Consider the following 13,413-nt stretch of genomic DNA (forward strand, 5'->3'; position numbering starts at 1 on the left):
ACCCACCTGCAGTTCACTCTTCCCAGACAAACAAAGACAACATTAATGTTTCTCAAGGGCTCTTTTATACCTGATGATTTTTTTCTGCATCTTCCAGAAAGGCCAAAAGATCTGTAAACCTGGCCAGCCTTACCACCAGTCGGAAGAACATCTGTACAGAGGAAGGAATGAGATATAAACAAACTGATATCCCAACTGCCAGGGGCTGGAGTAAAACAGGAGACTGTGAGACCAAAGGCTCCATTAACTGTCACCAGGGTCATTGGGCCTCTTATTTGCACTTGTAGCGGGAAGGCGTTGCCTAAATGAATTACTCTCAGAGTCCGAGACTGAGACTTCACGCTGCTGGTAACCACAGCACTTGTCTATAGAACTCTTCTGGAGGATGCAGCAGGCATTTCCCAAGATCTGTCAGCTCTGGGCCAGGATTTAATCAGCCATTTGTCTCTGAAGGATGTAGTACTGCCCATAAAACCAACACCACCTAAGTGTCTTTTGTAGGCCAGGGGGGTGTGTGTGTGTGTGTGTGTGTGAACATACACCCATCCCCCAACCCTCTTAGCAGCTTAAGGGAAACGTATAGGAAAGACAGGACTATGGGTTGGGTTGGGGGAGGCTCTATGACTTCTTTTATTACTCGTCATCTATTTCTAACAACCATTTTTTATTAGAAGAAGTTTAATGAGTGTTTTCTTTTAAAATTCATCTCACCCTAAATGTAATCAAGGAGTCATAACCAAGGAGCACAAACACAGAAGAAGAACTGTAATGGCTTGCCCAGCAGACCCAATTATTCCTTTAAAGGTATATTTCTTTCTTCTAATTGCACTCGGCAGTGATTGGGAGGATGGTGGTTAGTAATAAGGGTTTCATTGTCTCTTCTTCCCCTTTGCCCATACTCTAATTGCTCTCTCCAAGGCACTTTACACACACTCTGGAGGATCCCTGGTGTGGAAGCCTGGTCGTGTGCTCTCTGGTACAAACACAAGACTGGGAGACACAGGACCAGCTGGCTGTAAAAGAAAGGAGCCGGGGATGGCTTTAATATCCTGTTAGACAGACGCATGACAGATTAGTGGGGAACTCCTTCCTTCTCAGGAAATCAGGCCTCTGGCTATAGCTTTGTAAGAGCTCCGTCTTAGATCTTTATAAACACTTTTGCCCTGAACTTTAAAGGACCCATGCTTTTCAGCAATAGTTTAATGCCCATGAAACAAAAACTCAGATAAAGGGTTCAAGCATAAAGTCGTATTGAAGGGTCTGATTTCTCAAGATGCTTTCTACACACTCAGACTTCATGTCCACAAAAAAATGTCAACAGTGAACTTTTTCACCAGAGAAAATATCAGCCTTAAAAATGCTCAAGACTCTATCTGATTTTGAATCACGATTGTTTTAATGAAATACAACAATTTGCTCCTTTAGGGACAGGTTATAGTCAAGGCCCTCCGTTAAGAGTCCCAGAGAAGAGATGTTTAAAGATGGAGCAAGGCAGTTGGAAGGTGATAACTAGGGTTACAGGGATTGGAACCAGATGCTTATGAAACATCTGAGGAAGATGAATTGTACAGAAGGGAATGTGAACCCTGTGTAAAGATCTGTGGGCATATGTCTGAAAAAAGTGGACACAAAAGAAGACTCGAATACATAAACCAAGCACATGATATTTACTTGGGAAGACAATATTTACATGTCTGTTCTCCTTTAATTAATCCATCAATTTAGTGAAGTACCAATAAAAACAAGAGTACGCTTTAAGAATAATGATCACTAATACGTATTGCGTGCTATGTCCCATACTTTGAGTATTTTCATCTCTTAAATAGTTTAATCCCTCAATAATCTTATGATTATTCATTTCCTCATTTTATAAATGAGGAATTTAGGCAGAGTTTAAGCAACCTGCCTAAGGTCACACAGCCAGTCAGCAGCAGAACCAACATTCAAACCAAACTCTAGAGCTTAAGCATCATCTGTACTTTCAAGTCAATGGAATTGAATAGTGAGTCTAGAAATTGACTTAAATAGAGGATTTAGATAACTTTACTAAATGTAGCACTGTATAACAGAAGGAGGAGGATGATCATTCAATACCTAAAATTGAAAATCGAGGCACCTAAGTAGACATGTGGAAACAAAGTTGAATCCTAGCCCACTTTTTACCCTAAAGCATTTTTCAAATGTATCAAGGATTTAAAAATGTAAAACGAAAAGAAAACTATCTGAAGAAAATCCAGGTGACTGGATAATAGGAGTTGGGGGAAGACTATTTTACATTTTATACTATTGTGCATTTATTGTCTATTAAAACTAATCCTTTTAAAAGAGAAAGAAAAGAAAGTGGTAGGACTGCTCATGAGGGGGTGTGAGAGTGTGTGTGTGTGTGTGTGTGTGTGTGTGTGTGTGTGTGAGAATTAATGCTAGTGCTATTCAGACCTGTTCCTGAAGGAACAGATCTCTGGAGGTTTCCTCTACCCAGAAAGATGTGGCTATCTTGTGTCTATTTCTATGTGATGTTACAGATGGTTCACTTTTTCTACTTTTTAATTAAATGAACAGTATGAACTTTTGAGAGACGGTGCTAGAATTTGAGGCATGCTTTGGAGAAGTTCAGCACCTGTAAAAAGTGGCCATTATGCCAGATTTTGTGAAGTTTACATCTTGATCCGTAAGATGTGTTGTGAAATGGCAGATAGTAGTAAGGCACTGTTAACCCTGGTTGACAAGTTTGTGTGCTTTTTCTGAGAGGCACATATCATTCCCTTGGGTTCATCTGCAGGTTTTTGGATAGAATACAATAATTCTGAGTTTATAAATATGTATCCAAAAGAAATGATTCAAAATATTTGATGGGTTCCAATGATATCTAAAGAAACTTTAATAAAGCATCTTTGTTTAGTGAAGTTACAGATCAGTAAAGGAAGCAACGGTTTCAATTTTTATGGAATATGGGGGTAACTATGAAAAATAAGTTGAACCATTCCCAGGCAAACATCAGTTTTTAGAAATATGATTGATTATAAGCTTTAATTTGAAATGAATGTTGTATTTTCATTATGCCTAAGAAATGGCTGTATGCAACCACACGGGACTTCATCAATTATCTGAAAAGCTGCTGCCATTTTTGCCGTGGGGAACTAGCTAGTGAGAGGAATTTGTTTTAAGCTTATGACAATAATAAGGCTTAGCAACTATTTTGAGCACTACTCACTCTTAGGCATATTCCTTTCCAGTCTGTTGCCTCTGTACATTTTCCCTCTCCTGGGAATATTCTGTTATCTGCTTTAAAATGTATTATTTATTACACAGTTACATATATCTAGTGTGGAAAAAATACACAGTACAAATGATTAAGAAAAAAATAGAGAAACCACTTTATCTTCCATCAAGAATAAGCACTATTAATATTTTGATATGTAGATGAGAGAACTCTATTATATAAATCACTGCCTTTTGAAAATGGAAAAAAAAACCTTATAATACATGTTCACATTTAGAAAATCAAATATAGAATTGAGTGAACTTAGAAGTGAAACCCCTCCATCTATTAAGGTAGCTAGTGTGATTATTCAAATCATTTTCTATGCAATTACTAGTATATTTTACATATTCTGCATATACCAATATAAACACTATTTTTTTGTTCACAAATTTCTGGTAACTGTTCTACAACTTGCTTTTAAAAATATACATACAATGTACACATCTTCATGTTAACGTATACAGATATACTCAATTTCTTTTAAAGTTTGTGTAGAATTCTGTTAGATGGCTATATCCTAATTAACTAGCCCTCTATTGATGAACATCCACAATGCCGTGTCTGCTTTTTAACCGCTACAGCCCTGCTTCAGTGATGGTGCGTATAGTTTTGCAAGATGAGCACATGACAAAACCACCACCTCCAAAAAACAAACGAAAAGAAAAAGAGACTATATGGTTGGACATCAACATTTTTAGCCTTACAATATTAAATACTATAATTATAATGGATGTCCTAGTTTATCATTTGTTTAGATTTTAAACTTTTAATGTGCTTATTATGTTATAAAAAAAGCATGTTTGCCAGAACCGGATATTTTCAAAGCCTCAGGAAGTACCCTAAAATATTGAGATAAATGCTATTCATTAAAAAAAAGTTAAACAGTCTAATATTTTTTAATAAGTTTCCCTCTATTTTAAATTATATTGTCTACTGGACTAACTTGTAATTTAAAGTCCCTCATTACAACTTTGTTGCAAACCTTACTACTTTAGGGTTCCCCCATATTTGAGATCTCCTACTAAATAATACTTATTGATGAAAACACAATAAAGATATCTTTTAATAGTTCACATGAGGAATAAAAGAACCTAGGGCCACAGGTCAGTAGTCACTTACCTGAATATATTAACTATAAGCCAAAAGCCTATAAAATGGAATTTCAAACCTCCTAACTAGTTTTTGTTTGATAAAATTGAAACATTTTTGAATAGATTAAATGGAGACTAATCCTGTTTAATTTTTCATTTTGACTCCTAATTTTAAAGATTTTTTAAAAGTAATGTGCTCTCTAGATTTATCTGGAATATGGCATCCTTCCTTTTTTGACTTTTCAAATTCGGGAAATTGTAATAATTTACGCTCCTGTTGTTTTGCCTCAATCAACCCAGCAGCTATGGTATTCAAGATGAATAATCTCTACAATGCAGTACCATTCTTTTCTACTGGAAAGTTCGTCTCAATTAATACATTGTTCAGCTCACTGGTAACCAACGCTCCAACCCTTACCTCAAGCTGTGTCTTAGAGCAACTTCCTACCGTCAATATGATGCCCAAAAGGCCATCCTGAAGGATCTAAGTTACAGTCACACAAAGGATATTGAGTCCATCGTTTTGTTTTGTTCTGAACTTCTTCCCGCTGTGCCAAATGATTACAAGGTTACGAGGTTAAAGTGCTGGGTGCACTAGCTGCTTTTTATATCTGAGCTCTAACTTTGCCTTACATTGTTCTTCTGCCTTGTGACACGCCCTGAGGAAAACTCTTCTCTTCCTTCCCACCAGAGCCTAGAGAAACCCATCGAGTTTTTTCTGTCGGAAATTCTGACCCGAGTCACTGGTGGGTTATGTACTCTCACACTTCCTAACCCTTTCTTCCAGGGCTTTATCATAGTTGTTGGTTTGGAGAAGGAAAGGGTGGGTTCCTACATTTATAAACTCTAGAACAAGAGATTATAAAGAGTCCAAATGTCCCTGTATCTGATCTGGTTAAGGAGAATATTTGCAACTCAAAAGTCAGAGATTTTAGGCAAAAGGCTTGCTGAGAGAGCATCCCTGGGTAGGATGCAGCCAGCATGTAATAACTACTCCAAGATCTGCTCAGGAGCAACCTGATGCCTCTGCCCTTTTGAAAGTGAAAACCTGGCTGGAGTCAATGTATATTTTCAGAGAATACATTAGGGAGAGAAAAAATAGCTACCTCCTATTACCTTTGTGGGGGAGTAACTTTTTTTTTTCAGGTAGGAAGGTTAAACTAAAACGCCAGGATTAACTGCAGTGACTAGAATTTGATTCCTCGACAGGAAGTGTAAACAATTATGTGAACAATGTGCATGCAGAACCTTCAGACTGATTTACTGGGAGCTCTGCAGGACTTGTCATGCATGTTGCTCCGACCTTGCAAACTCAATGACTTAAGTCAGAAGAGGCAGGGTGCTTGTCCTCACTGTAATTTACAAGTCAAGTGTGGTCACCCACTGCAACTGTCTTTCTGTGTTTTTGGTAGAAACCATGAAGTAAGTTTGCAACCCTCTGACACCTTAAGAACTCAGAGACCTTAAGACTCTTTGGGGGTGCAAAAGAAAAAAATAAAAACTTACATGTAATTTGAGGAGGTGGGGTTAGAGAAAGTGCAAGCATGGAAGTGAAATTGAGCCTGGAGGAGTCGGGAAAAGAAAATCACCACTGAGAAGAACATGTGTTTTTGCAAGAGAGCCGGAGAGTATTAGTTGGCTCCACAGGGAACAATAGGAATAAGTTGAGTAATTAAAAAACAAAAACAAACCAAAGGGGCAATGAGTAGAGGTAATTTAGCATTTGAAAAATTACAAAGCACTAGTAATCACCACACAGCTATTTACTGGCTTCTAAATCATAGGCTGAGCTTAATCTAGGCAGGCTGAGTGAAGAAAGGTCAGACTGTCTGCCTTCACAAAAATAATAAGGATATCACAGGGGCCGTGATCTAAAGGGGCAACTTCAAAAATGCCATGCTGAGCTCTAGAATCTAAATGTGTGACACTGTGACTAAATTTGATCTAAATGTAAGTCCTTGGAGATTCTCTGGTATACTTCTCCTCACACTCTAAGTAGAAATTTAGCTCTTAGAATTTTCACTACATTTGGATCACAGTGATATTCTTTTTCCTTTCCCACTGGACCAATTCACATTCTTCCTCTCAATTTTTGTTTATCACACGTAATACTTGATAACAAAAATGAATTTTTAAAAAAGAAAAAATCTCTTACCAGTTTAGTTTATCCATTAGTTTATAGCAGTAGAATTCTTTGAAACTAGATATCATGGGAATATTTCAGGGTTTGGAACTTGTGCATATAAACCAGCTGGGCTTTGTTTAAAATTTTAAAGCCTTCAAATATTTCACTGAACGAAACCCAAGATATCTTTTTTTATAGATGTCAAGAGGTCACATTTTTATTGGTTCATCTGTATGTCACATAGAAAGTCTGCAATATTTTTAACCATAGTAGGTCTCTAGGTTCCCTGCCTAATCACCCTATATCATCAAGAGGGGTTAATTGTGAGTGTAATTTTTGTTAAAATATAGTACTTATTTACGGGAGCCACATTTATTCAGACTTGTTCATCTTTCTGTTAAAAGGAATGCTATAAACACAAGACGCAAAATTTTACACAGCACTTGCTCTTCATGGAGTAACCAGGTGACATTTCAATTTAGAAACAGTTGTACTGAAATAATTTGCATATTAGGGAGAAATTCAGGGTTATTCAGCTATATCTTTCCCCTAACTTCTTTATTCTCAGTGAAAGGAAAGAGGAACATGGTTGTCAGACAGGGGTGGTGAGGTTCTGGGATAGATAAGAGAGGGGGAAATGGATCCCATAGTATCAGGCAGTTCTTCCCCAGGGCAAACAGCATCTTAGGGGGATATCCGTGAAGCCTGATGATCATTTCCACAGAGAAATTTGGAACATTCTGAAGGAAGGGACATATGTGCTTATTTTCAGCTATAGCCCTGCTTCTCTTCCAGTGCTCTCTGTAAGGCTCTGCACTTAGTCTTGATTGTCAGTTCCTGTTCACAACCAACACACACACACACCCCTCTCTGTCTGTCTGTCTCACGTTTCTTTGATACCTCTGTATCATAGGGCAATGATTAGCTTCATTTTATGAAAGCATGAGATGAATCCAGGGTCACCTAGCATTGTCAACAGAAATAGGACCAGCACTTGAGAGTCTGAGGTCCAGACCAAGCATGAGCACCCTCCCTGTGATGAGAGGTGCCACTTCTGGGAACCAGAGCTATATTCATATAAACAGCTGCAGAATCTAGCAAGGAAATTTATGTAATTAGCAAAGCAGGCAGAGATAGGATTTTTGGCTTCAGATTCAAATTCCACTTCATGATTCCAAGGTGGAGAGTGTTTTGTTATCTACCCACGTGGGACTGATTTCCCTCTTAGGCCTCTAAATCAAATACCAGTACTGTGGCAGGAGACCAAGAAACTGTAAGAGATCAAGGCAGAAAATTCTCACGCGTCCACTCCCCAAAGCTTTGGGTTCACAGTTGCTAAGTGAAATTCTAACAAGGGAAGTAAAGCCGGGCATTTCATACTTTTCCCCTTGTTAGGCAGAGGTGTTAGCCACCGCAGAGGCCCAGGACTGGGCCACTTAGAATGACTCTCGAGCAGTGTCCTTCATCAAGGGGATGGGATATAACTGTGCATTCTTGCTTTGGGATCTTTCTATGGTGGAAGAAGGGACTTGGTGGCTCTCCTTGTTCTGTGCCCTGACATGAAGCCTCAGAAATCCTCTCCCTTGCTTGAGGCACCATGTCATTCAACATCCCCTCTTTTGTTTATTTATTGCACAACCTATAGGTGTATCACTTCAATTATAAACCCAGACAGGGGCTTTCCCCTCCCCATCCCCCCACCCCCCATTGCCTAATAACTTTCCTTGGGTGAGCTGGCATTGGTCCTATGGAACAGATCCCACACAGGTCCACCGCCTCTCCAGGTGGCATCTAGGGCAACGTTTGCCTCCCTCCTAGAGCTCTTGATAGCTGAGCAGATGCATGGTCCTTGGAATGTTCTTTCAATGGGTGTGTGAATCTGAAGGGCAAACAGCACAGAGGAAGATAGGAGAAGATGAGGGAAGGAGTGGAAATCTACCAAGAAAAGGGGATGGGGGAGGGCCACAAGCATTGTAGCACCAGCTTTAAGCCATAAACCTTTGAGTCATAAAGAATAACTCTGATGAGTGGACCGAACGCTGTTTGACTCAGAGAGTATTTTAGTACCTGTCCCAGCTTGATTTGAAATCCTGACACGTTTCCCATCACCTGCACGTGGCTTTCCCGAGGTGCTGCCCTCCTGGATTGGAGGCTCGGGGGTCCCGTCTCCATTTCACAGCACTCAGAGGGAGAGGGCCCTGGACGTGTCTCCCTACTTGCTACCTCTCTTCTTCTCTCTCTTACTTGGCATCCGTTACACCTCCAGAATGATTTGGCTTTGAAACCACAGAAAGCTTACTGCATGCTAATGCTCAGCTAAAAGAGAGGACTTTTCTCAGGGAGGGGAGAGGAACAGGTAAAGGCTGTCAATGCCCTTCACTGTCTTGGGGAAATACTATGTGGAGGAGGAGGAGGTGGTGATTAGGATGGATTTGGGGTGTTGGCAGTGGGGGAGATAAACTTATAAAAGATTACTCTATATCTAACCTAACCTAATCTACTCTCCTCACCTTCAAGGTACCACCTATGTGCATGTGAAACACAACTGAAACCTTGATGGATACATTTATTCACAACAGTAGCATAAATGGCTACAACAACAAAGGTAAAATTCTAAGGAGTTCTGAACGTGAGTGAAAGAATGGCAGGGATCTTTTAGGATAATCTGTGGGAGCTTTTCCAAAGAAAAGTCCTCATTCTGACCCTAAATTATCCCATACTCCCTACCCATCCCTCTTCTGGAGTAAGACTGAGTGGTTTATGTGCCTCTGTCACTGATGGAAATGTATCACATCCCTTAGAACAGTCCCTGGCTGGTATCCCTTCTGAGTTATAGAACATACAGAACATATGGAATGATGGAGTGGACCGACGCTAGGAGACTTGTGCTTCATGTAAAAGTTCCATAAATCACTACTTGTAGTATTTATAGGCTGAAGGGACAAACTATTTCACTCTGATACGTACAGTTATCAAAATACAGGTAGATGATTTTGTGATGAATAAAATACAAATTCATTTCAAAGAGCACTAAATTTATAGCAGCTTTTTTGGTACCATATCTCAACCAACATGAAACAAAAGGAAAGATAACATTCTGCAGGTATTTACACAAGTTTGTTCCTTTAATAAAGAATGTATAACTGAAAGGTTACGAACCACAACTAAAGAGTGCCTGCCTGGATAACGGAGACTTGATAAAACAAGCATGGTAGTTACTGTTACAGGAACAGCTTTACTGCTTAGTAGAAACACCATAAGAAGGAGTTCAGGAAAAGATAAGCAAGTGTAGGGCCCTGGAAGAGGAACTCTAACAATTTCAGAGATTGAAGAGAATTAAAGTAAAAGGAGTTACTGTCTGGCAGTTAAATGGTGGTAGACTATAGTTTTAAACAACTGGGTTTGGGGATTCTTATATGCTAATCAAGCTGGCAGAAGAGCTCTCTGAAGTCATTGTCTGCACTGGTGTATGAGGTTGACACCATGTAGCCTCCCTCAGACTGAGCCTCACTAAGTCATAAAACATACTACTTGGCCAGTAGTCAGCTCAGGTCCATCCTTTTATAATATTGCCACATTTACTTAATATAAGTTAAAACTGCAATATAGCACAAATATTAATTCATACCTTTATACACATTTTACTTGCATTCTGTTAGTATTAGATTGCTTGAGTGGTGAATTGTGTGATTAGCTGATCAACTTTGGGAGAAAGGAACATAATTCACTTAGTGTTCAGCATTGCCTGCAAGACCTCCCAGGAAGTGCCCAGGACCAAGAAATGATTTTGAAAATGGATGGTAAGCTCCTTACTCTCTAAGATTGGCAGACATTAAGGTGGAGGAAGAGTGGCTCCTCCAATCTCATTTGAGGGACTGAATGAAGTTCCTGTGGCAGCACTAGTTGGGGTAGTTCTGCCCCTGGTGTGTGTGGAGTAGGGTGGGAAGGTCATACATAGGTGGTCGTGCATTGTGGTGGGTGAAATGGCGGGAAGCAGAGGAAAGGTGCTTATTGCTTCTAGAACAAGGTGGCTAAAGAGATTCCGTAGGCAGTTTGGGAGGAAAGAGATAGTAAGATCAAGATGGTACTCATGGCCCAGTGCGGTGAGGTATCAATCAAAGCAATTGGCTAGTCGCTGGGCAATATGACCTGATCTCTTCCCTTGGTTTCCTGGCATCTTTGTGACATCTCACCTCCTGATGTTCCCTTTGAAGACTTTCTGTGGCTTTGACTTTAAGCTGACCTTATCCATATGAAAATATTAACTGGGGACCGTAAGTATGGGACACAATATGGGACTTGGTCTAAAAATGTCACCCCTCTGGAGCTAGCAAGGCATACTCCAAGAAGACACTCATCTTTATACACCAGGAGAAAATCTTTCTGTAATAATCCAGAGACTTCTCCTTCAGAGCTTTTGTAAATGTTCTGCACAGAAACTGTTGATTGTGTTGAACCAGGATTAAAGTTGTTTGTCAGCTTGCATAATTCAGTGGAATAACCTGCAAAATTGTATGAGTAAAAAAGGAGCTACTATGATTGTGAAATTAAATCTGAATCAGAAGAGATTGAATCTGGATTTTCCACTCTCTGGTGGGTTTTGCTGTATTTTGGGAGCACAAGTCCATGTGTATATGATCGCCCTGGACATCAGTAAAGGAGATCACCATCAGAACAGGTGAGTTGCAGAATGGAGACATATGTGGCTCTGGGATTGGTTCTCAAGTTATTTTCTGTTTGTCGTTGGATTGTCAGATAAAATACAGGATGCCTAGTGGCACTGGAATCTCAGACATATATCAAGTAGTTTTTTTAGTATAAGTATCACCCATCTGATATTTGAGATACACTTATACTTAAAAAAACCCTCATTATTTATCTGAAATCCAAATTTCATTGGGTGATTGGTACTTTCATTTGCTAGATCTAGCAACCTTAATTTATCCTGTGGTCTTTATGGATTCTCAATGTTAAGTTAAAAAAGTAGATTAAAGAGAGATAAGTGGCCTCATTCAGTGGGGGATAAGTAGGCAAAGAATTTGAAGTGGTTTCGGCATGATGCACAGAAAGGATGGCTGCTAGGTAAATGGACTAAGCAGCAGTATTTCCATATTTCCAGACAGATTCTGACCTTGTCACAAAGTGCTCCAGTTCTGAGCACTTAGTTTCAACAGCCAGCTAGTGGTCTCTACTTGAATGTTCTGTTGGCACCTCTGACACAGTGCTGTCAGTTTTGAAGGTGGACGTGTGGCCAGGATTTCTGTTTGCCATGGCTCTCCTGGAAAGAAAGATTTGGCTTGGGTCCCTGAAACTTAAACTTACTTCAGCCACATTTTCCTGAAGAGTATAGCCTAAGCAGTGCAGGCTCCAATTAAAACATTAGCCTCCACACCTCCGTGGATTCTCCTACCCTAGTGAAATGGGCTGACCACACATGAGTGGCAGTGATTCTCTTTCCACTCAGTCTTGTGGCCTTGACCAGAAGTAGGGCGAGTGGCCTCCTTGGGTCCATTTCCTTAAGCACACATCGTTATACTGGCTCATCTGGGCCACTCAGATGGTAAGACGAGTCCAGAAGGCAAATCCAAGAAAGTGTTTAATCCGGGTCCACTGCTATTATGCCCCCTAGAGGTATAGCCAGATACGATGTCACTAATTATGCCACTGAATCAGGGCAATTTCCTTTGAGGTGGGAAGGGGGCCGTAGAGGGTGGGAAGGAGTTATATTTCTGTATCTTAGAGGGGATGGCCAAAGAACACATTCTCAATTAAACTGACCATCTTTCCCCTTAGTCTTTCCTAAATGGCATGAAATCAGGCAAGTCACACAGGCTCAGATCCCTCCCATCTTTTTTGACCACCTACCCCTGCATGTTATTCTCTTCCCGCATAGCTGGTAAGTTATGAAGACCAACACATTTGACTTCTGCAGTGCATGTCCCATTGCCCTTGCTACTACCCTAATTCAAGCCATCATGACTTTTCATCAGGACCATCGGCCATCAACTAGTCTCCTTGTATCTGATGTCCTTGTTCTGTAAGTCACCTTATTTAAATGGATTAAATAAGCCAACTTATTTAGACTGCTAGCTAATTTTTCTCAAACACACCTCTGATTATGAGAGTGGCTGTTTAAAATCCTCCAGAGATTCCCCATCTCATACCAAGGCCACCTATGGGATAGGAAGCAGGTCGGGGCTGAAAGATGAGTCCAGAGGCTACTAGAAATTTGCTGCCCTGTGGCCCTGATTTGTCAGAGCTGGCAGGAAAGTGGGCAGGCTTCCTGAGCCATAAACCCACTTCCCTATGATGAAAATGAAGAGAGCGAAATTTTGTCCAGTTCATTTACTTTCAAAGGAAACAAAACCCCGAAAATGTATTGAATTCTGAACAAACAATCAAAAGGCTCCAAGTGGGCTGAACGAAACAACTAGAGGAAATGAACAAAAGACCTTTTCTGGTGGAAGGAATCTGTGTACATTCTAGGGTAAACACTCAGCAAGAAGATAATTCGGCAAATGGTTACAAAGGGAGTTAGGGGGGAAAGCACAAAAGCTAATAGAAGCAGACTTTGCTAAACCTCCCTTTGTCTTAACATTTCCTATGTTCTTAAGTCTAATTGGTTGAGACTTTTTCTCAAAGGCTGCAAGGGAATTTAATCTTTATGTTAGGGATTTGGGGACTCTTTAGTAAGCGACTCTGATTACACGGAATTACACATATTCTGTGTGTGACCTGGACCATAGCTCCCCTTGGATTTACCTGAGGTTCTTACACTTACTTCCCTAAGGATGATGGATTAAAGTCGAATGGCTTCGCAGTGGGGAAAGCTGGGTATTTTATCTACTGGGTCTTGACGCTATTATTTGTTGCCTGATTGATGATGCCTGAAATCAGAGTCCAGCTCCTGAGGAGAGCACAGCTTTTCACGTGAG

The 13,413-nt window shown here is 40.2% G+C and overlaps 1 protein-coding gene across 8 annotated transcripts in view; it reads right to left on the reverse strand.

The window, feature by feature from the left end:
• DLC1 (DLC1 Rho GTPase activating protein) overlaps nucleotides 1-13,413 on the reverse strand; it is a 355,265-nt gene that overhangs the window by 68,555 nt on the left and 273,297 nt on the right. Inside the window, exon 6 of one of the 8 annotated variants that reach the window (XM_072950364.1) lies at nucleotides 8,211-8,357. The exons of the other annotated variants lie outside the window; for them this stretch is intronic. Within the exon in view, the coding sequence (XP_072806465.1) occupies nucleotides 8,341-8,357 (17 nt within the window). The 3' untranslated portion in view covers nucleotides 8,211-8,340. Of the gene's footprint in view, nucleotides 1-8,210; nucleotides 8,358-13,413 lie in introns of those variants that run through there. 8 annotated transcript variants of the gene reach the window in all.

The sequence above is a fragment of the Vicugna pacos genome, chromosome 26 (genome assembly GCF_048564905.1).
Source record: "Vicugna pacos chromosome 26, VicPac4, whole genome shotgun sequence".
In the NCBI taxonomy this organism is placed as follows: domain Eukaryota; kingdom Metazoa; phylum Chordata; class Mammalia; order Artiodactyla; family Camelidae; genus Vicugna; species Vicugna pacos.